The following is a 23,981-nucleotide window of genomic DNA, read 5'->3' on the forward strand; positions in this document are numbered from 1 at the left end:
ACATAAACATTTGAAGAGCTACGTGATCAAAGGGACATTCACTGAATAGCGAAATCACCAAAGGTTGAAACCTTAGTTTAATTTATTCATTCACCAATGAAGAATTAAAACACATTTTATTCGTCATACCAAATCACTGACAACTAACTAGATGATATACTGTAAACCAACTTATCATCGCGGATACCTTATTTCGTGTTTAGCCTTTACTATCCCCTTTCACGGCGATTTAATTTCGCGATATTCAAATTTGTGTCATGTAGTTAAATAAGGAATAATATCCATGTTTTTTCATATTCGTGACGATTGATATTCGCATAATGTTTCTACTTGCGAAAGTTGCGAAAATAAATCTCTCGCAAAAAATAGTTGGTTTACAGTACTTGGTGCTATCAGTTAGTCTATCAGCATCGACAAAATGTTTTTGAATTAAAATAACACGTACACTACGACAACATCAAGTACAACATTTGAAGGGCAACAGTCTTATACAGTTTCTAGGTTTTAAAGAATAAACTTTGGTCTATAATTACAGCATTCAAGCATGGCATACAACCCTTGTCCTGGTTTTCAGAGATTTATTTGCGTTCTTCAAAATGGTATTGCAGTCACGTTCAAATTAAACCTGGACATGTATCCAGTCAAACTGAGTAATTGGTCATAGTAACTATAAAGAATATGTCATGGTAACACATACATACATGTATACTATTACGCTTTGGACCGAACTGACTGCAAATACGTATACTTGAAACATCAAGATGATATTCTGTTTTTTGGTACAGGTTTTTGATTTTTTTGGTTTTTGATACACAAGTCGAATTTAGTTTGGTCTTTCAGACTGTCTTAATTGGCTTCATTGAATACCCTTATGTTGACCAAACGCGAATCTAGCGCACAAAATTGGCCTTTCAGAATCTAAAGGACTTTGGATAGTTTCATTGTTCGTACCCAAAAATGAAAATAACGTCACGTCATTGGTTAAATTTCAATTGTTTATGACACTTTCAACCAATCAGGACGTTTTGGTGTACAGTTTTGAAACTTTACCCATGATGCATTAGATTCTAAAACGGCGAATTATAAGCCTGGTATCTTTGATGAGTTTCAAATAGACTCAACAAGTGTAAAGTCGATGAAAAATCCGGTCACATGATAATCAGATAAAAAAAGTGGTATACGACACAAAAGAGACAATAAAAAATAATCACAAATTATTTGAAAAACCGACAACATCATGACATAAAAGAAAATGACAAAATACCAACCAATACATATAACATAAGAAGAGACTGAGACACACGATGATATTCGAAACGATACGACATAGCACTTATTGGATGCTTTGCATCACGAACCTTTCAAAACCAGTAACATTTTGATAAAATATCATAGTACCTTTTATCTAACATTTACGTATCTAACAGATGAATATCTGGGCTGTCTGATGGCCGACAATTAACATTAACATTCTGCAGAAGGGATATAAATGATCGAATACAGAACTGCACCTAAACAACGGACACTATTGTGTACACATATTTCATATTTAAGACGTGTTTATCATTCAATTTTTTATATTTTATTTTGAATTTTGATTGGAAGATTATTAAGCTTTCCTATAGCAGGACGCGGACGTTAGCGTTGTATTTATACTATATATGCAACGCAATAATTGTCATTTGATTATACATCAAAGGCATATAAAAGTCAGATGGCGAGTGCCATTTGATCACATTAATTCAAAGATAAACAGTTATTTTGTCAACAGGTTCACCTTTCCACAGTTAGGTATACACCGGACCTGCGGACAAACTAATTATTTTTTATTTTATGATGGCATTTATAATTAGTGTTCAGTCGTTATTAGTTGTACCATAGGGTTTCGTTTACTTGTTTTTTTTTACTTATTTTCACTTAAGTGTCATTTTAAAACTATTTTATCAAAACGAAATAAATATATCCAACGAATTTCGGTGCGAGTTCCCCTCCCTGTTATCCCCCCGATAAAAACCCAACCCCAAACAAACAAAAACGTATAACAACACGAACATTCATTTTCTGAGATTTTATATTGGTTGAATTCAGAAACTGGTCACTCAATTCGGACAGCGTTGATGGTATTTAGGAAAGGGAAAAATTAGGATACTTAGATTAATAATATATTTGCGCAGATTTTAATTTATCTGGTTTGTAAGTAGTTTCATCTGTTTGCATATATGACAAATGGATGAAACCAGACGAACCAATATGTACCCATTCTCTAACATTTACCACAAAAGGGACCACGATAAAAGGGATATTCAAACTCATTAGTTTAAAACAGACTGACAACGACATGGTGAGAAACAAAAAGGATAAAAAGACAAAAGACAATATACAAATCACAACATAGTAAATAAAAGACGGAATAACACTAACCCCAACATAAATCTTGGGAAACATCAGGTTGTCTGGGAGAGTAAGAAGATCCTGCTTAAAAATGTGACACTCTTCGTTGGTTCATGTAAGTACATATCCATTGATAAGTCTACTCCAGTAGGTCGATTTACGGCAGACGGGACATATATGTTGTCATCTGTAAAACAGATCTTCCATAATGATCAACCACTTTTATGGTTAACATAAACTTTTCGAAAGAACGATTTGAGCTTTATCACTTGGATTTTTTATTAGTAGCTTGTACAACAGCAAAGACTCAAGGTTGGAAATTCAAACATTGGAATACAGTATCAACTCCCTATGCAGGCGCTTCATTAATAAAGCTACATAGAAATGGAAAGATTAAAATTGGGAGACTGAAATCATTTCGTTTGTTGTTAAAAGTTTGATAGATCGATTCACATCCAACAAAGTATACAATATATAATGAGCATCCGGATTTATTGCATTTTCAAGATCTCTGAGATTATATTTTTTTTATCATGGCTTCATTACAAACATATTGTTCTACCAGACAAAAGTACCAAACTATAGTGTATGAATGTTTTGTATTGACTAACAACACAACTTGTTAGTCACAGCAAGTATGGGAAACCAAACCCAACTGTGACATCATTCTTTGAAAACGACATTTTAGAAATTCGTCCTTCTCTCTTATGCATAAACATACAAAAGTACCTTCTTAATAATGAATACCAAAACTTCACTAAAATCCTTAGGAAGAACACAATTTGACTTGACCACATGTTCCACTGACGATCTTTCTACCATATTTCATAGTAAAAGATTGCCTCCAAATATACTGTTCTTACTCCGTAATGTCAATATATTAGCTGAGAAGCAGTAACTATATATCAATTTTCTTATTATTCAGGGATAAGAAATCGAACCCATGATCACCATCACACGAGGTAATCATGCAACAAAAATACAACCCAGTAAGTAATGAACACCAGTACATTTTTGTTGTCTTCTTTATGCGTTACAATGACAGCACTGGACACAGCATGATTTTAACTGCATATTGTAAATTTTCAAGCTAATCGAGAATTGATGATGATATATAAAAAAAAAATGAACAACACCTCTTTGTTTTATATAGAATGTAGGAACCTATAAACGAGCGTAACAGATGACCATGCAGAGATATCTTCATTATTTCCCCATAAAAACCCTCAGTAATCGAAAATGCCAGAGAAAATCTCGTTTTATAACAATATTGAAAAAATAAGTTTAAACGAAGCTTTACAGATGTGCTGTCCATATGCATTGTCAAATGATTGGTTATACCCGAATTCGGTTTCTTACAATTCAAAATGTAAAGGTTTGCAATCTGTATGAATAAGTTCAAATATTATATACTTCGGGTAGTTAACTAATAAAGAAAAACCTACAGGTGAAGGAAATAGCAATGAAACAAAATTGGTAAATAGCTGTATATATAAATTTACACCGATGCAGCAATCAAATAACAAGTGATTAGTATACTAAACAAGAAAGTTTAGTTGTAGATGAAATGATTCTTGTGTTAAATGAAACCAATATGAATATCTAATATATCAATTATCAATTACAAGCAGTAGTCCAGTAACCATATTTGCTGAGATTTTGGTCTACTCTACTCACACAAAACATATTACAAATATAGTAATCAATAAGACAAGTTATTGCAAATAGCTTTGCTTGTATATTTGTTTTTACTTATCTTGCCGTTGGCAATATATAAACAATTGTTTTTGCATTAGTGTGAAAGTGTGACCATATGTATTAATGTGAGCAATGTCCTCAGATGACAGAGATGTGGAGATACATATATCTATATAAATCATAAAATAGATACATGTATTCATGCAATTAATTTAATAATAATTAAAAACTTGGAAAAATTTTACTTAATTTCCGAAAAGGCATCTGATGAAAAACTTTTTGAATATTCATGAAGGGTATTAGTACACAATGCATCATTTTAAAAGTATGTTGGTACATGTATGTCTACATAAACTCATAATATAAGAATTCGTTTGAATGAACAAAACAAAAACACACACATTTTTTGGGAAAACAATTGTCATACTCCTGATGTAATTTGAATATGTCTTACTGATTTATAAATTAACTGTTTACAAAACTTTTGAATTCTGGAATATTAAGGCTTTTCTACCTCAGGAATAGATTACCTTAGCTGTTTTTGGCAAAACTTTTAGGAGTTTTGGTCTTCAATACTCTTCCACTTCGTACTTTTAATTGGCTTTTTTTTTGTGTTTTTTTTTGTGTTTTTTGTTTTTAACTTTTTTGGATTCGAGCGTCACTACTGAGTCTTTCTGTAGACGAAACGCGCGTCTGGTGTAGTAAATATGAAAATTTTAATCCTGATATCTATGATGAGTTTATTTAGGAATATTTTGTATTGTCTCCTTTGTGTCGTCTACCATTGTTTAATCTTATTATCATGTAACTTTTTTAGATTCGAGTGTCACTGATGAGTCTTTTCATAGTGTGAATTTAACTCACTTCCTATTAAACAAACTTCTAGTTAGAGTCATTATCCTTTTGTCCTGTAATTGTTATTCATCGTTTTTATATTTATTTTTGAAATCTCAAAGTAAAGTACGCATTACATTAATATTGCATATTTGTCTTGAGAGAAAAAATGACAAAATAGTTGCATATTTGCAGCTGAAACTTGCAGCTTGACAATATAATGTAGATTATAAAACTGATTCAAACATTTAATACAGATTTTGTACAAATAGTGTTAGAATAAGATTATTAATAGACAATAAATAGTTTGCTATATATGAAAGATAACAGATGATCACTGATGTGTATTGGTCATGCTGTCGTTCACTGCAGGGTTCTGCATGTTCTGTATTCAGTCGCCAACAATTAAATCATATTAGTTGTTGAACATATAAGAATTCCATTACTGTCATTTTTATTTATTAATGCACATCAAATGAACGTTACATAACACTAATACCAGTTATGTAGCTAATAAAGTAGGAGAAACCACAGTTTATAACCTTGTTGTACCCCAGATTGTATTGTTTTTTACGATTCTTCTTAATGAGAAGGTTGTCACATTCAGGCCGGATTTCAGAGGTCTTTTATTACTGACATATGTCATAAAATAATATATATTTCAAAAAAATCTTTATTTGTCGTTTCTGTCAAAATATATTGTAGATTTATACATAGATAAGTTTTAGTCATACCACAGTAACTGATATACTTTGGTGTGGATAATAAGATGGTGAATTGTATACGATTTTTATATGGATTTATACTTCTAGGTGAGTTTAAATGATAAACTGCTACATGCATTCATATGTATCGAGAAATAGCGTATGCACCATTGATTAATCGATCAAAAGTATTAAACAAACAAAAAATACCACCTTTTTAAAGTAAAAGAGTAAAAGCATTTTATATGTTTTGAAAAAAGAGAGTCGCGAAATACATATGTGGGAAATTGAACGTATTCTTGAAGAAAATACAATAGCTTTAAGATAAAATTATGTTATACACAGAAGATACCAAGTTTGTCATATAGAACCAAATTAAGTGCAAATCGAACAACGAGTCGCCTAATAAATCATTTCAGCTGCATCACGTGCAAGTTTTTGGCACGGGGGTTGTACAATTATTTCCCTTATGATATTGTCGTTTTTTATGAATATATGATTTTTGTCTATCCTTTTGGCATCTTTCATAAACAGTTTCTTTTTTTAAATCAACGACGTTACTGTCTATATAGGATAATGATAAGAACCAATCTTACGGAGATGCTTATAGAAAATGACTGCGTTATATTAACTGGTGTAAAGATCAGTCTTAAATGAGAAAACGGACAATTTGAACTCATTATTGTTCATACATGTATATGTAATTACCGGTATGTCATTTCTCGACTAATATAGTTTTCCCCACAAACAAATAGAACTGATAACTCGTTATCTCCGGAGAAAAACAGCGACTGAAAGACAAATTAAGTTTTTATAACATTTCATAATTTAATGTGAACCTGATTTTTAAGTAAGCTAATTTCAATTAGGAAAACAAGTTTTCGTATTCTCATTTAAAACACTGCCAATTTGTAATTTGCATCTTTCGCCTGTATATGAAGTATATATTTCCCTGTTGAAACGATATCCCAAAACTTGTATTTCCTATTAAACCTCATTTTCTTTATTGTGGATAACTGCTAAGTATACAAGGATGATATTAAACTGCAAGTTACAATTTAAGAAGTTGAAATCATTCATTCGATAATTTTGCGGACGCCATAACGAGTTTGTTGAAGATTATCGTTTGTTACATAGATGACGACGGATATGATTCAATTGTCGTAACCTTCATCCAGTCATTTTCTCGAATGTGACCAGCCTAGTTAGACTTATTACCGGGTTTGTATTTACATGAACAGCACCATGGGTGCCGCATGTTCTTGATGATCAGTCTTAAGTTTTCCATATTGTGTTTTGATACTTGTTGTCTTTTGATCTGTTTTTCATTTTTGCTGTGGCATTGTCAGTTTGTTTTCGACTATTTGAGTTTGGCTATCTTTTTGGTTTCTTTCTTCTCTCTTTTATTGTTTTATTAACAATTTATAGTTCGACATCGATGAGTATTCATTTTCTAAATGTCACGTGCATCAATTATAAATAAAATTTCAGTAAATCTTAACACAAAGCTATGTTTACGGGGACATTTTTAGGTCATGTGCAGGTCATGATAAATTATTTGGTTCAATATCAAATATTCAAAACAAATGTAAAGCTTCCACAAAAATTGACATAAAATCATTTACGTTTATGTTAATACAAAATGGCGTCTAACTGCCTTATAGATGCATTTATATATATATATATATATATATATATATATACAACTCGTCTAAACATCAACCCAACAATGTTAGATCTGTAAATTTGCTTTCGCAAATTTTTGGTTCTTCCCTCGCCGGGATTCGAACCCATGCTACTGTGATATCGTGACACCAAATCGCCTGCACTGCAGCCGTCCCGCTAGACCACACGACCACCTGGGCTCTCTAAAAAAAGAGCTTTCGCTGGCCGTGTGTTACCTTTCCACGTCAGTTTTAATCTATCGGCGTACTGCAGTACATGATATATGAGGCATGAAGATGTTATTGTAACAGATCAGCTAAATTATCTATAGTAAAGGATCCTACAAATGAATGTAAGATACAGTCACAGAAAATAATTATATTTATATATTATATATATATATATATATAATTAGTGGTGAAAAAGGGGTAGGTAATCTTTTCGGCTGACTTTTTGAAATGTCGACTTGACATCAAACTTATAAAAGCAGACATGACCATATATAGACAATATTTGTTTTTAATTCAATCGAAAGGCTGACTAAACAGCGTATGCCACATGACACAACTGGGGTTATAAGACTAATCCAACTTGTTACAGAACCTGTTTTGTGTGTATATGAAGAACTAAAACGGGGTAACTCTACATTTATAAGCCAAAGATGATCGTGTTTTAGTCGTCCTGTTGTTAGTATCCTTTTTTTTAACTTATCTACGCTTGTTTGCTTATATTCACTCTTAAATTTGGGACTCATATCTCTCTCCAGAGAAAATATATTTGTGTGACAGTTGCAAGGGTTTATTTCATCACTATCCGATTACTTAGAAAATGAGACACTCTGAATCATATGTCTCCTTTGATGGAAATTGCACCATTTTTCGGAGTTATTGTTGTTTCTTATTTATTATTTATAACTGTTGATGAAATCTCCCTTGGTTTTGTGAGTCTTTGTTTACTCCTTGGTTTTGATTGTTATTGTCTTCGGATCAAGATTTATACTGTTTGAATCTTGATACCATTTGGCATCAACAATCAACAAATAAATATGTTTAAACTAAACTAACAATCAACGATAATGAAAAAAAATTTAATGCTATAATATAACTTAAATGGGTAGTTACCTTGTAAATGAATTTTCTTTACTTTACATTTTTGAACAATCTGAGTGTGTATACAAAGAATACGAACTCAATTAATTTTGGTAAATAATGATATAATTCTTCGTGACCTTTGGTTTAAGTCACATGATTGTGGTTTAAACAAAATGTCCAGTGAATATAAAACGCACCTAATCCACAATAAACAATACATCAAAATCTATGCAGAGGACAGTTATGGGTCTATTTTTGTTTTTCTCCTTTTGTTCTTTTAATGATCAGTAATGAAATATGAATAAACAGGAAACATATTTGTGTAATATTTTACAAAAACTAACCTGCCATTGTTTTACTGGCATGATCGAATAAATATGAATCATTTAACACATTTTGATGGATGAAATTGCTGAAAAACGAAATGTTATAAATATGAACACACGTCACACATTTTTTTGTTTCCCGACAACTCTACCTAAGTCATTAACATTTTTGTCGTTTTATTTTTGGTGGAAGTTGGTCTCATTGGCGATCATAACACATTTCTTTAATTTTATTGTTAAAACTTTCAATTCTGGTCACATGAACATTCCATCAATGCATCAATTTAAGTTGTCAAACGTGTAAGGCTTAATCTATAAAAATTACATTCTAAGTCATGGTACATTTACATGTATCAACCGGTCTATGTTATATAATAGAACTGGTAAACTTCGCATTGTTCGCAAGAATTGTTCCTGAAATTGCATAGACAACTAAAAACATTAGGCCTTTGGGTGCATATGTTGAGGACTATACTAAACTATCATGGTAGAATATGGGAGGATGGCGAAATAGTTCTATCGGAGACTTTGTCCAACAGTTCTTTCTTATAAGATCTTTAAAGTTTTACAAAATGACAAATCCACATAATTCGAAATTTTATGATCGTGAAAAGTTTCAGAAACTCAGTAATCGGGGAGTTAGTTAATGTAGTTATGATATTATTTGTCTTTGTCAGATAGAGCCTTTGATAAAAGTGTCGTTTGTATTTGAAAAATCTATATTTTAAAACTTTACTTTATACTAATAAACCAAAGGTAGACTATACCCAACGTTAGGAGGGCATTTTAGATGATTCCAATTTTTTTGTTCTATTCCTCTAGTTTTAATAATAAAGACAAGGAAACGTAGATCTTCGTTCTTAACCTTAACACCAAATACATAAAACTCCCTAAAAAAGACAGTAAAAAGAATGGATTTTTATACAATTTTGCTGATCTCAGTTTCTGAGAATCTTACGATAATAGTTGCTACGGTTTAACGAGGCGTCACAAAGTTTTGAATAGGTCTACTGTAACTCCAATGTAAATCAGACGAGAAACCGTAAAATTTTATTCCATAGCGCATTCCCGATTTTGCAATTGAACTTGAACTATCGATTTTCACACTTTCTTGAAGTTTAATTCATTTGTATGATTTTATTCTCTCTTTAATGTTTTAAAACAGTCGCAACGTTTTGGCAAAAATATAAAATCTTTCTACATTTATTTAGTTTAGTATTATTACCATTCTCAATTGAAAGACCATTCTTACTACCCTTTCGACATTCTTCTTTCAAATTTGTAATCATGGATACCAGATTTATGTCCTAGGTCAAAACAGGTCCTACCCTGTGTTTTAAGTATTTCAATAAATTCATAAACCTTAACAGACATTATTGAAATTTCGAAATTTTAGATTTTAAAAACAACATAGGAATCGAGTGTGAGTTTTATGAGTTAAAATTCAAATAGACACTCGGTATCTTAAAGAGGGATCTAAGCATACCCCTCAAAATGCATATGACTGGGCTTGTATAAAACATAATTTGTACAAATTATTCTTAGAGATAAGTCTTTAAAACTGTAATTGTTTGTACCGATCTCTGTCCTTTTTCTCAATAATAATATTTCAGTAAATACTTAAATCTACAATTCCGTGTGTATTCCAGTGAAGTTTGACAGTTAAAAGTAACCAAGATGTTCCGCTTTATAACAAAATTGAAATGGCTCCTTGACAAAAACAATGATTTCATTTTTCCTATTGTTACCTTTCCATTCCTGAATAGTAATGTATGGCATATTAAATTGCATGGCTGATTTAGGCATTTAACTTTTGTTTTTTGTTTTATTGATAACGTAATAGTTCGCGATGTCTCGATCTCTACTTGTTTATTTGGGTAATTGACAATCATTTACGAATACATCAAAAACAATAGTTAAGGACGTTACCAAGGGGTTGGTTTAATCGATACAGTACCTCGTTGTTTAAGTTTACTGCAGACCGTTAATTCTTTGGTTCAATTCGCGTGTGGTTAAAGCGATTTCAATCTCTTCCTTTCGATAAAAAAATAAAAATAAATAGATGTAACATGTTTTCCGACGAGACAACACCCCACCAGAGACTCCTAATGTTAACAGTCCCTGGTCAATATTTACAGACAAGTAAACAGTTTGTAATAAAACAGGTTACAGTCAAAACGAATAATATAAAGTTTTTAAATGTCTAAAATAAAAAAAAAAGTAATAATTTAAGACTGTAGCAAATGTTTTATCGTTTATTTGATATTTTTTTGAACTAAGGAAGGGATTTTTTCTCTAGCTTTTATAATGTTTTGAAAGTAAGGGAAAAAAGCCGGTTACTCAATTTTGCCACTGTTCCAGGTTAGGGGGAAGGGTGGGTGGGTGGGTGTTGGGATCTCGCTCACATGTTTAACCCCGCTACATTCTCTATGTATGTGCCTATCCCAATTCAGGAGCCTATAATTCAGTGGTTGTGGTTGGTTTATGTGTTACATATTTGTTTTTCGTTCATTTATTGTACATAAATTAGGCCGTTAGTTTTCTCGTTTCAATTGTTTCACATCGTCATTTCCGGGCCTTTGATAGCTGACTTTGCAGTATGGGCTTTGTTCATTGTTGAAGACCGTACGGTGACCTTTAGTTGTTCATTTCTGTGTCAATTTGGTCTCTTGTGGAGAGTTGTCTCCTTGGCAATCATACCACATCTTCTTTTTTTTTTTTTATATATATTAACCTCGTTTGACATGAAACAAAAGGTAATCCAATTTGTGACCAGCAAACCCACCCAAAGGTACAGACAGTAATAGCAATCAACTCCGTAATCATGCTGTATATCGGACAATCGTACAGTTAGGTGATAAATGTGTTCATCTTCAGAAAAAATATGTCTCTTAAACAAAAAAACAAGGTCATGACCTCTGTCCAATTCAATGACCATTTTACTTTAGAAGAATGACTCGTATGATATTTACAAATGATTTTGTCATATTTATATATGGAATGTCAAGTACAATCGTCGTGGGTTTAATAAATGCATGATGTTCAAATACAGACGACTCAGCATTTAGTTAGTACTTTATGTTAGATTACAACCAGTAAATATGACCAGAACCCTGCAAAGTGCAAATCGGTTTATAGTAGGGTGGAAACGGATGGAATTGTATGGGCGCCTCGTCAAAGATTATTTTTTCGATAGTTCACGTTTTAAGTTTACAATGCTTTTACTGTTGTGGTAAAATGTACGTGTGTTTGCTATAAATTAATTACAACATATTTCTGATTTTTAAAAACTTTACCATGTAGATGACGATCCTTGAAGTCGTGTTACTGATACGTTTGTAAATATCTAGTTCATACAATTATGGAAAAACCGAGGCTCCAATTCCCTGTGACAAAGCCAATTTTAGAAGATCTTTAATATTTCATTAAGGCGCAAACGTTTTGTATTTATGCCTTTCTAACATTTCGTAGTTTGTTTATACCCGCAGTAGGTTGTCATCTAAACACTTTTTGAAACCATATCCTTTGTATATACTAGTATCTTAATTGGTTGATTTCCGAACCTAGTACTCGATAGCTTTTAGAAGTACAGATGGCGGTTGTTCTAGATACACGTGTTGGTCAAATCATATTATTGTTTGTTATTCTATTGAGTATCACATACGAATTTTTGTCACATAAATCTATGTGATCGTAAATATTGACCTACGTATGAACTTTATAAATAAATCATTTATTTATTATGTGAATATGATGAGAAATGTATTATTCCACAGACAGGTGAATTGTAAAAAAAACCAAATGTATGTCATACGGTCACTTTTGCATACTTTGCTAAAACCTATAAATGCTTGTTGAGACTGTATAACTCATCAAAGATACCAGGTTTATAATTGTGTATGCCAGACGTGCTTTTCGTCTAGAAACGACTCGTCAGTTACGTTCGACTAAAAATAAACTGTTAAGACATCAGTTACTGATGACGACACTAGACGTTAAGAAAACCGAGATATATATTACATATATACATAATGGATCAAGAAAACCAATAAAGGCATGTACACAAATAGATTAAGGAACATTTCAATTATGTTTAGTAGAAATCGCATAATGCATCGACTGGGAGTACATGCAACAAGTAATGACGTTTTTTGTTGTAATTCATAGACTGACACTTTTGTGTCGAGATTTATACCAAAATATGCAAGTCTAGTTACTATGTAAAGGAAAAATGCCTGCTGTATTTGCAATGAACTATCAACAGCAAAATGTTTCGAAATATTTTAGATGGAAAGAATTCAGTAGAGATGCTTTAATATCAAAGTGTAAAGAAATATCTAATTGGTCTTTTACATCTATAAACGGAATGTGTTTTCATTTTTTTGATATACTATGTACATTTGAAATTTTAATTTTATAGTAATAGTACATTTATAGCTTTATCAAAGCAAGGAAACATCGCTGAAACCTTAGTCTGATACATTGTAAGATTTAGGATCGTGAGTATGCAAGTATTTGCAAAAACAGTCTCGATCTTATAAAAATTAAAAATATTTGCTACAAGACAACTAAAGTCGGATATACATTATACAGTCGCCATTTGATTTATCTAGCCTAATGCAATGCTCTGTTGATCTGAACTGGATATCAAAATGTTAAAATCCAATTACATACAACAAGAAAACGAAAGTCAACATGTACTAAGCATACTTTCAGTCTTATTTAATCTTCTCAATTTCAATTTAAAAAAATACAACAGCAGTATATATATTCAGCTAAATCAACAACTTTTTCCTGATTCAAACTTAACAAATATAATAATGCGAGTGCATTATAAGTAAGATACAAGTTTTAGAAAAGTAGCTCCAAACCTTAAATTGAGAAATAGCTTATAAATCATAATATGTGAAATAATATCTGTATTTAGGTTCAGAAGCTGTCAATACAGCTATAAGCTATGCATCAAAATTAAATGATTAAAAGATAAATTAATCAAAAGAAAGATAAAATAAAATAAAATACAAAACTGATTTGCATAAAATATATGTGACGGAGAAACAATACATTGCTACCATAAAGACGCATGTAAGTTGTGTCCATCTCTTTTTATGATTTCCATAAAATACCATTTCTTTGTAAAAACATCTAAGATAATATTTTCCAGTTTATATTTATGTACAATATTTCTGTCATACTATAAATATCCATGAATATTTCATTTACGGTATAAATGTCGCATTTATTAAGTCTAACACAGGATGCAACTGGCGGTATCTTTAATGTACAGCCACCATTCATCAAAGTGTCACAGTAATTCTTATATTGTCTAGTTTCTTACAACGCAATGACTCCAATATTTTAGTAATACAATTGATGAAAGAGAGATATTGTTAACATATTGTTTACGTTAATAAAAAAAAGGGGGGGAGATGTCGTATGCTTTGCATCAATAGAACTATATATCCAGAAGAGTTTGAATAAGTGGATATAGGCAATCATAACATTTATATAGTTTGAATAAATTGGTTGCAATGCAGGATAATTTGCTTTCACCAATATGAATATAAGGAGACTTGGGTATATACTACGATGCAGCACTTATAAAAATATAAGAATAATAAGAATAAAAAGTGTCTACGATTTTTTTGTCATCATATCTTATAAAAAATTATAAGATAAACAACTATGAGTAACGATTATCAGGTCTACACAAACATCAATATTGTCTTTCTGAGTACACATAGTTTGGAACGCGGTTATTACTCATGGCAAGGGGTTACGATTTGCTTCATTAAATATATTTATACAAAAAGAAAATAAAAACTCCACGGCTTTCTCTTTTTCAGATATTTCGATCATAAGTGTTGTTGTTGGCTTGCATAATCACCATCCACGTCCACCACCGCCACAACCGCCACAACGCCCACGACCGCCGCCACCAAGACCACCACCGCCAAGTAAGATTACATATTATAATACATCACCTACGACGCAAAAAGATTCATTTTCAAACTGTGGTTGTTTCGACTTTTTTTGTTTACCAAAATTAAAATACAAATGTACATGGTTTTTGAAAAAAAACCGGCCAATATTTGATGAAACATTTATCATTTTATACTAAATTTTAGAAATTGACCTCTTCGATGAAATTGGAATTTGTAAATGATTACAAAACTTTTTATGAAATTATTCATGTTCGTTAATAAACACCGGTTACATAAGGTTCTACTGCTCGCTCTTTCGACACAGTCCATTTATTAGAAACGTATGATGAGGAATTGCAAAGTAACAAACTAACATACCACGTGTTTGAATCTTTTAATAAAAGCACCAAATAGTACATTTTCTGTTTTACGGATTAAGATTTTTTTTAATATTATTTTCTGACAAATACGATTAATAAAAAATGTCTACATTTACGAATATAGAACATGTCACGCTATAAATAATATCATACAGAAGTCTTACAGAAAAAAACATTGTGGACAAAGTGTCTTACGCAACTAAAATTATCATATTTTCCCCAGCAGTGACAACGTAACCGGAGATAAATGACAAACTCTACTAAATAACTCAGATTTTTATTAATGAACTTACAAAGTTATAGGTTTATTGACCCTAACATTCTGACATATTTTTAATCGGGTCAGCTGAATACTTCACGTTTAGAATAGAAATAGTTTTGAAAAATCTTTTAAAGTGGTACCTAACACTACAGGGAGATAACTCTGTAAAGTCAGCTAAACGTTTTAATTACGTTTTGTTGTAAAGGGAATATTAAGCATTCTCAGTGATCAAAATTGATGTTTGTCAAACTGCTATATAACCAGTGTAATTTTTCTTATAAAATGGTTGGTTCAAAATTTTTGAAATTTCTATATTTTTGATAAAGGCTCAAAGCAAATACTGTGTCAAAATTTTATGAAAATTAAACGAGCCAAATTAATTTTAGTGAAAGTGTTGGGTACCACATTAATACTAACTAACTTCTGTTTTAGCACATCGCATTAAAAATTACACAGTAAAATTTGCATATTTGCTTCGTTACGTCAATTTCGGTTCAATTTTCCATATTTTATAACAGTTTTTTTGAAAGTTCATTTTGACCGCAATCAGCGATCCAGAAAATTATTGTGCTAGGGTTCAAAATACCTAATTGACCCTTTACTTCAACAAAACATTTTGAGTCGTATGTTCCGGCCAAGATGTCTTTTTGTTCCGATAAACATGTCGACACTGTGCTGGATTTGTTTTAAATGGCTGAGTATTTTAAGTTTATAACCTTTAAGAACCATTTTGACGTGGCTCGGTACTTATACATCTCGTCAATGTGTTTGTATTGTCTTTCATTTTTTGGTGGTGTGTTTTGTATATGCGACTTTTTGTATTTCTTTGGTTCTTATAACGTGACTATGTACTTTAAAAGATCCCGTCAGTATGATATTGTTCTATTTTATGTCATTATGATATATTTCTATTATGAATTACAATATACGTTGAACCACAAACGTCAAAATCATTCAATCGCGTTGTGGAATTAACTATTTGTGGATTCTTATAAATTCTATATATAACTTTTGGACTAGTTTAAATCTCGGACTATTTCAGAAATTTATTCTTACATACTTTTGATTTTTTAACCCTGTATGCTAACATTGTCTAGGTAAATTTTAAAATTGTTTGTATGCACATTGAACGACAAATCTATTTGACGTATAACATTTTCTGACGTCAGACACACAAATCAATGAATGTGTTTGTAGATAGATGTTTTTGTGTTCTGTTAAATTGTTCCTTTTAAAATTGTTATACGATGATGACTAATGTACCCATATTCTGACTATTTTATTTATTGTGTCTGTTTAGTTAACGCATCAATGTAAATATAAAGGAAATTGATGAGACTGTTATCAAAGTGAGAGGGTTAGCGCTATAAAACCAGGTTTAATCCAGCAGATGTGGTATAATATCTAATTAAATAGATATCTACCAGAGTGCAAATGGTACTGATGTATGCAACTACAACGTGTAGGTATACGCACGGTCTTCAAGAATAAGCAATTCCCATAACGTATAGTCAGCTTTTAAAAAAATCACATTTTAATGAATACATTTTTTTTTATACATTTTGTCTATTTAATTTTACCCCCTTGTTGGTTATGGCGTATATGTGATTCAATAGACATGCTGTTTTGTTTTCAAAATCATTAGAATATACTTTAAGTAAATAATGTACTTTATTTAGGACCTACAAATCATTTATCATTAAAATCTGGACATGCATATGGTAGGTACTACATGTGGTATCAATAATTTATCAATCAATAGCTCAAACCACTGATGACATGCATTCTACAAGCTTTGACAAAACTATGAATGTTGGCAGAGTTACCATAGTGCTTAAAACAGACAACAATGTCAAAACATGTTTGAACGTTAGATATATCCTGTAGAGTTAGATGCAGCGTATGCATGTGGATAATATGTATATATCTCCCAATTAATAACATATTCCAAAGCAGTTACAATTATGTACAGTAGAGCGTTGATGTTTATAAATTGTGAAGTTGAAATCATCCTTACGTAAAGTTTACCCATGATATTACAATGTTCCATTTGTCGTTACCACAAATCCCGCCATTATTTTCTCGAATGTGACCCACTAAATTAGACTTATCAACGGGTCTACTTTTACATAAGCACACAACGGGTGTAATAATTGGACTTTTGACATTATCAAACTTCAGTGGCGGATCCAGGGGGGGGGGGGTTCCGGGGGTGCGCACCCCCCCTTTATTTTTGCCGATCAATGCATTTGTATCGGGACATATGTTTTGCACCCCCCCTTTGCCCTGGGTGCCCTGGGTTAGCACCCCCCCTTTCGAAAATTCCTGCATCCGCCCCTGAACTTTTTCTGCCAAAAGAAAATTAAAAAAGAATTACCCTCTCCTAACATGAATACATGTAGACATAACACATGCAATTTTAAATAGCCAAAAACTGTACCAATCTTTAAGATTTTACCTGGACTTTTGAAAATGAAGTCACATTTAAGGGTATATTTGCTAGTATAGTTGCTTCTCACTTGGTTTCATGTTTTCTACCAACACAAAAACAAAATGAAAAATACATGACATATTTGCCACTGCACATAAAGCAATCAGTGATTCAGTCCAAATAGATTTGAGTTTTGTAATTAAGATATCATATATTAACTGTTTTTCCACAAAACTACGTTTGGTTTTTGCATTTCATACAAAATAACTTTAAGATTTTAAAGACTACATAAAAGTTCATTGAAAAGTGAAACAATAGAGCCGCCATAAACTAACAATTTTGCTGACTGATCTGGCCCTAAATAAATCTTTTTATACAGATATTTATTTTGTTTTAACCTACATTTTTGAAAACTTAAACACGAAATCTAACAGACTTAAAAAAGTATTTTTTTCAATAATTGCAAATGCTAGACTATTCATTTATAATCATATTTATGTTTATGTTTATATCTGGTTATATGCCCTTCAGTAGTATCCGAAGGTCATCTCGATATATAAATATAGGTGCAAGATGGCGTCTAGTCTGAAATACTACATTTTATCGAATTAATGCAAGGTTTATGTCTTTTTTTTGTACTTTGTAATTTTGATATTTATAAAAATAAAAATACGACAAATTGGGTTTCAATTAATGAACATGAATTTGCAAGATCATGTCCTTTCAAGGTGTCAAATTATACAGTAAGTCTTTTTTACTATAAAACAGAGATATCCATTTTTAAACAAATATTTCTTTGAATAAAACAAGTAAGGCGTCCTTTAAAAATGCACCCTTTGCATTTGTTTCGGTAATCTCTATCAAAACTCGTATCTATAAATAAAATATTTAGATTTTGATAAATGATTACTATTGGTAATAAATATCTTTTATAAGATAATAAATAGCTATTGGTTAACAGATTTAATTACCAGAAATACAGATAGGCGTGAACAAATGACCAATACATGATCTTAAGTGGACATGAATCTAGTAGCATGCATATCATCAGTGTCTTTAGTTATTGATCAATTATTAATGTATACCATGTTCATGACCAATGATATAAATATGACATAGGTCAAGTATCTCTTTTGACCATATGTACTTATAGTATATTTTATTGCTTTTGAAAACAAAACATCATCAGGTGTACATTGTAAGAAGCTGAGTTTGCACTTGAATAAAACAGAGTGGTAAGCTTTGAGTAAATATACACAAGGGCAATGTATCTGATATGATAACAAACCAATTAACATTAACACCCATTTGTAGTGAATCATGTCGTAATTAAATGTGGTTAGAACATGTATGTTATAGTAGAAAAGTTACTTATGTCTGTATGTGAGTTTGTCTAATCTTTCCAAAAAAAAAAAAAAAGGATTCGTGGAAATCATATTTTCAACATTGTGACAAAAAACAAAAATATTATTTTACTTTTGCAGCAGCTGATGTTCCACAATATTCAAAATTTCAGGCGAACAAATGTAGATTATCATGCGCATACACCATTCGCGCATTCGTAATTAAGATAAAGGAATCATAAGTACTTCCAATCTACTATAACAAACCTGTTTGGACCTGAGCTTGTGTAATATATGATTCTGTACATAAGGTTGTATATATAGTTACTTATTTACATATAACTCAGGAACGACAACCCCTACACCTACTACTAGTACCTCTACTACCACACCTGCACCAGAAGTAGAAATAGAACTAGAGGAAATTTCAACAACACTCGCACCTAACTCTACAACAGTAGCCTCTTCGACTGTGAGGCAACCAGCAGCACACTATCAGCAGGGCGCATATCCATATAATTACTATAACCAGTACTATCAAAACAGTGGACAACCGTCTAGCCAGAATCAGCACAGTCAACCATATAACTATTATCAGAATTATAACAGTCAACCATATGACCAAAATCAGAATTATAATAGACAATCATATGACCAGAATCAATATTACAACCAAGCTCAAGGCTACAATTCTGGTTATTATTCTGGACAATCTTATGTTGCAGGTCCGGGACAGAATCAACCTGCACACAATCATGTAACAGGTGCACCACACCCAACGACATATCCTTACCACCAGAATCATCCTCCAAATAATCCATATTCTGCTACTCAACCACCACCTGCAGCACACGCCCCTTATGCTCAGCCTCCAACACCAATCTCCGCCGGCCATTACTATCCACCTGATCAAAGTAGTAATCACCAACAGCATCAGCAGCCTAATCCTGCTCAACCTCAGCCAGATTACTATTCTCAACAAAATCAATACCAACAGGGCAATAATCAACAACCACCTCCTGCTCAGCCTTTAACTCAAGCGGATTACCATTCACAACAAAATCAATATCAGCAGACTAACAATCAACAACCGGATCCAGCTTATCAACCTGGGCCAGCAGGACCTCCAGCGAGACCACAAGGACCGAATCCACCTCAACGTTTACCAACTCCTCCGGCTAACAGTCTTCCTCAACAGGCGTCTTCAGGAAGGCGTCAGACACAACCTGTGAATAGCCGGCCAGTTGTGGAGGAAAAATACCAAACCAGATATGAAAGACCAAGATCATACAAAGCTGATATTAGTTTACCAACTGCTCCAATACCTTTACAAGAAAGCCGCAGAACTGTTATAGTTGATAATCGACCAATTGCCCAATCACCTGATGTTCGCTATAATGAGGTTGCAAGAGATTCCCCAGTAGACAGGCGAACTAGTGTAAAATCACAAGACGTTCGCTATAATGAGGTTGCAAGAGATACCCCAGTAGACAGGCGAACTAGTGTACAATCACAAGACGTCCGATATACTGAAGTGGTGAGGGATAGCCAAGTAGACAGAAGACCCGTTGAAAAATCACCTACTGTCCGTTACGTGGAACCTAGATCAGAAACTGTATACGTTCAAACGTTAGATCGCAGACAACCTGAGGCACCAACTGCGGAAAGCCGTTACTACAAGGCAGACCAAAGACCATCAGATTCAATAAGTTATCGAAATTCAGTAGATATCCCAAGACGTTCTGAAACGCGCACAGAAATAAGTCGACAGGCTGCTGACTACGGTATTGGCACAGAGACAATTGCGTCAGAAAGTAGATATCTTCAAAAATCTGAAGGCAAACCACCTGGAAACATCGCTTATCTTAAGTCTCTGGATTCACCATCAGCTACTATAAAAGCAGAATACAATTATATGAAAGAGCCCGAGAAAAGACAACGTCTACCCACTGAAAATCAATTATTGGAGATCAAAAGACAACAACTAGAATTACTTAAACTGCTTCAAAGAGAGAAAGAAAAGTCAACGAAAAGACAAAATCCGTACTTTAAAGCATTGTTTGAAAACAAAACCCCGGAGCTAAATAAAGAAAAGATACCTAAGGCGAAAGACCAATGTCCACTTTATAAGTACACAGTAGAAAAAGATAGGATAGAGATACATACAGAGCCAGGAAGATGTAAAATGTAAGTGTTAGCATTTAAATGATTTTGTACTAGTATTCTTAGATAATCAGTGGTTCAAAATTAAAACTAAGGTAACGGATTATAAAATTATCACTGTTTTCTATTCTTCATACCAAGACTCGAAAAAACTAAATTGTTTTTTTCTTAATTCATTAACAAAGTGTACAAACGGTAAAAGGGTGTGGAAAACAAACAACAGAGATTGATATATAAGAAACATTATATAATTGCTCGGTAAATCCGAGAATACAATATCGAAAAGAATCTGAGAAAAAAAAAAAACACTTCGAGACTGAACAACACACCTAATTAAAAAAAAAGCAATACATTGTAGAGAAAACTATAAGACAACATATTAAACAGGGTCATAACTTGAATAATAGTTCAACAACAATGCTTATAATTTGATAACATTAATGGTTTGTATTGACACATTAAGATCAACGATAAAGACAATTACTACCTAACAAGGAATATTCAATCACATACAAGTCAACGAAAACCTTTTCTTTTCAAATAATAAAAACTGAACCTTAATACTGACATTACAGATTTATGTTGCAGGTATTGAATAAGCTTTGAATTAATGGAGTTTCTAGATTCTGGGTGATGTAGAACTTGATCGATTTCTTTTACGGATTTGGCTTTACTTTCTGGTTTGACCATCTTTTCTACGTGGTTATGGATTTTTCATTATTAAATATTTTGTCCTCGACTATCACTGAAGATACCACTGCCTTTCATTCATTTATACACTATAAAACAAACATAAAAATATCAGTCATAAATTGAAATAACCTGAAATAACCAGCCACTATAGGAATTAGCAAGATATTACCCACATTAACTAGAAATACAGTTATCACAATGAATAAGACGAATATTAAGAACAGTAATTTTCCTAGATATGTATAGTTCTGTTTTTCAAACTAAAACTGAATTCATTGTATGTTTGTTTCAGAGTAATAAAATTGCCCAAAGATGGCACTGGGTAAGTATATAATATACAATAAAAGTCTATAGACAAACTTAGCTGTTCATACAAAAAAATATACACCAACATAGATCTACTTATAAATAAACTAAGTACAATTGGAGAGGGGAAATCAACTGCGTTGAACAAATTTGTATCACCGCTACACCTTATTTTGTTTGGTTTGGAATTTGAAATTTTACTGTTTTTTCAACAAGTATTTTTTAAATATATTCACAAATTAAATATTTGCACGTTTAAAGGCTATCAAGGTATGTAAAGTAACAGTTACTACTATAGACATATACACAAATATTTGAAATTAAAAGATAAGAGGGATAATTTTTCTTGACACAAAACTTCCGATTACCGGTTAACATACTATAGTTTAACAAATCATAATCTTCGAATAAGGAATTTATAAACTCATCGTAGATACCAGGATTGATATTTAGATTTTGCGCCAGACGCACGTTTCGTCTACAAAGACTCATCAGTGACGCACGAATCAAGAAAAAGTTAAAAAGGCCAAACAAGTGCTTGTATAGAAACAACAGTAACAAAAAGGATAAACAGTGTTAAATACTCATTAAAAGAGGGGCGAAAAATACAAGAGGGACAGTCAAACTCGTAGATCGAAAATAAACTGACAATGCCATGGATAAAAAAGAAAAAGACAAACAGACAAATTATAGTACAGAAGACAAAACATTGGAGGTAACCTCTGAGGACAAAGATGATATCAAATAAAGATTTCGAAAAACATTCACATGTAAATACCATTTTCTGCATATTACAAATAATCCTTAAAAAGGGGCAGCCAAAACTGATATGTCGGAAAGACGGACAAAACTGAAAAGACGAACGGACAATTGTCGCTAGTGGATATTCTGATTGGAATAAAAGCGATCGTGATATTTTTAGGGGTTGGATTTACGTAAAAAATGATATTACGACCAAAAATCTTATTTTGATGATAATATATTAAAAATTAATTGTTTGATAAAATCAATCATAACAGAATTATACACATTATATGCAGAATAATTAAACACAAATAAAAATAATACAGATCATTTTATTTGGTTACATATAACATATAATATGATTTTTATTTTTCAGAAAACCAAAAGTATCATACCTCTCTCGAAACTGATAAATACATTCAATGTATAGGGAACAAAGACACAAATCAAGTTGTCCCAGAGACATAGATATAAACAAGTAAAATACTGACGAATTGTTCTAACGTCACGTGTACTTTAAATTTGTATTCAACGAATATACTTTTAGTACACAAGATGTACAATTATTTTTTTCGGATTTTCTCTTCTAGTAACTTAATAATATGCCTATTTTTGCTACAAATACAATATTGCTTGAAAGTACATGTATAAGTGATATTCTACTAGATTTGTTTTCGATTCGCAGTACAAGTAATTTAGATATTTTATTATTGAATTTCAAATAGATAGTATAATTGGAGACTGGACATACATGGGTATGGCGTTCACTCCGATGAAATATTTTGTATTTTTACACTTAATAGAATCAATATGAATATGCCCAGTCTATAATGTATTTTAGTCAAATTTCTTTGAGTTATTGTGATATTTAAGTGTATGCTTATTATGCGAATATTGATCATGGCTTTACTTGCTTGGTATGTCTATTTTTGCTAGTGTAACATTAATTTGTCGGTTTGTGAATGTAAAACAATTGTTTATGACACTGTATATAAATTGATTATACGTTGTATGAAATAACAAAAC

At 31.9% G+C, this 23,981-nt stretch overlaps 1 protein-coding gene across 1 annotated transcript; it reads left to right on the forward strand.

The window, feature by feature from the left end:
* The first annotated feature begins 12,940 nt into the window (after positions 1 to 12,940).
* LOC143078553 (uncharacterized) lies at positions 12,941 to 23,566 on the forward strand. Its single transcript, XM_076253414.1, has 5 exons — positions 12,941 to 13,034; positions 14,556 to 14,666; positions 19,397 to 21,236; positions 22,198 to 22,227; positions 23,332 to 23,566. Exons 1-5 carry the CDS (start codon positions 12,941 to 12,943, stop codon positions 23,363 to 23,365), a joined length of 2,109 nt encoding a protein of 702 aa, XP_076109529.1. The 3' UTR covers positions 23,366 to 23,566.
* Positions 23,567 to 23,981: the final 415 nt, after the last annotated feature.

The sequence above is a fragment of the Mytilus galloprovincialis genome, chromosome 6 (genome assembly GCF_965363235.1).
Source record: "Mytilus galloprovincialis chromosome 6, xbMytGall1.hap1.1, whole genome shotgun sequence".
NCBI classification, from domain to species: domain Eukaryota; kingdom Metazoa; phylum Mollusca; class Bivalvia; order Mytilida; family Mytilidae; genus Mytilus; species Mytilus galloprovincialis.

Bases quoted from the DNA above. Each gene is read 5' to 3' on its own strand.
- LOC143078553 (XM_076253414.1), top strand. From the start codon at position 12,941: ATGCCTGCTGTATTTGCAATGAACTATCAACAGCAAAATGTTTCGAAA. The intron at 21,237-22,197 runs GTAAGTGTTAGC...TGTTTGTTTCAG, and splicing joins GAGCCAGGAAGATGTAAAAT to AGTAATAAAATTGCCCAAAG. The intron at 22,228-23,331 runs GTAAGTATATAA...TTTATTTTTCAG, and splicing joins TTGCCCAAAGATGGCACTGG to AAAACCAAAAGTATCATACC.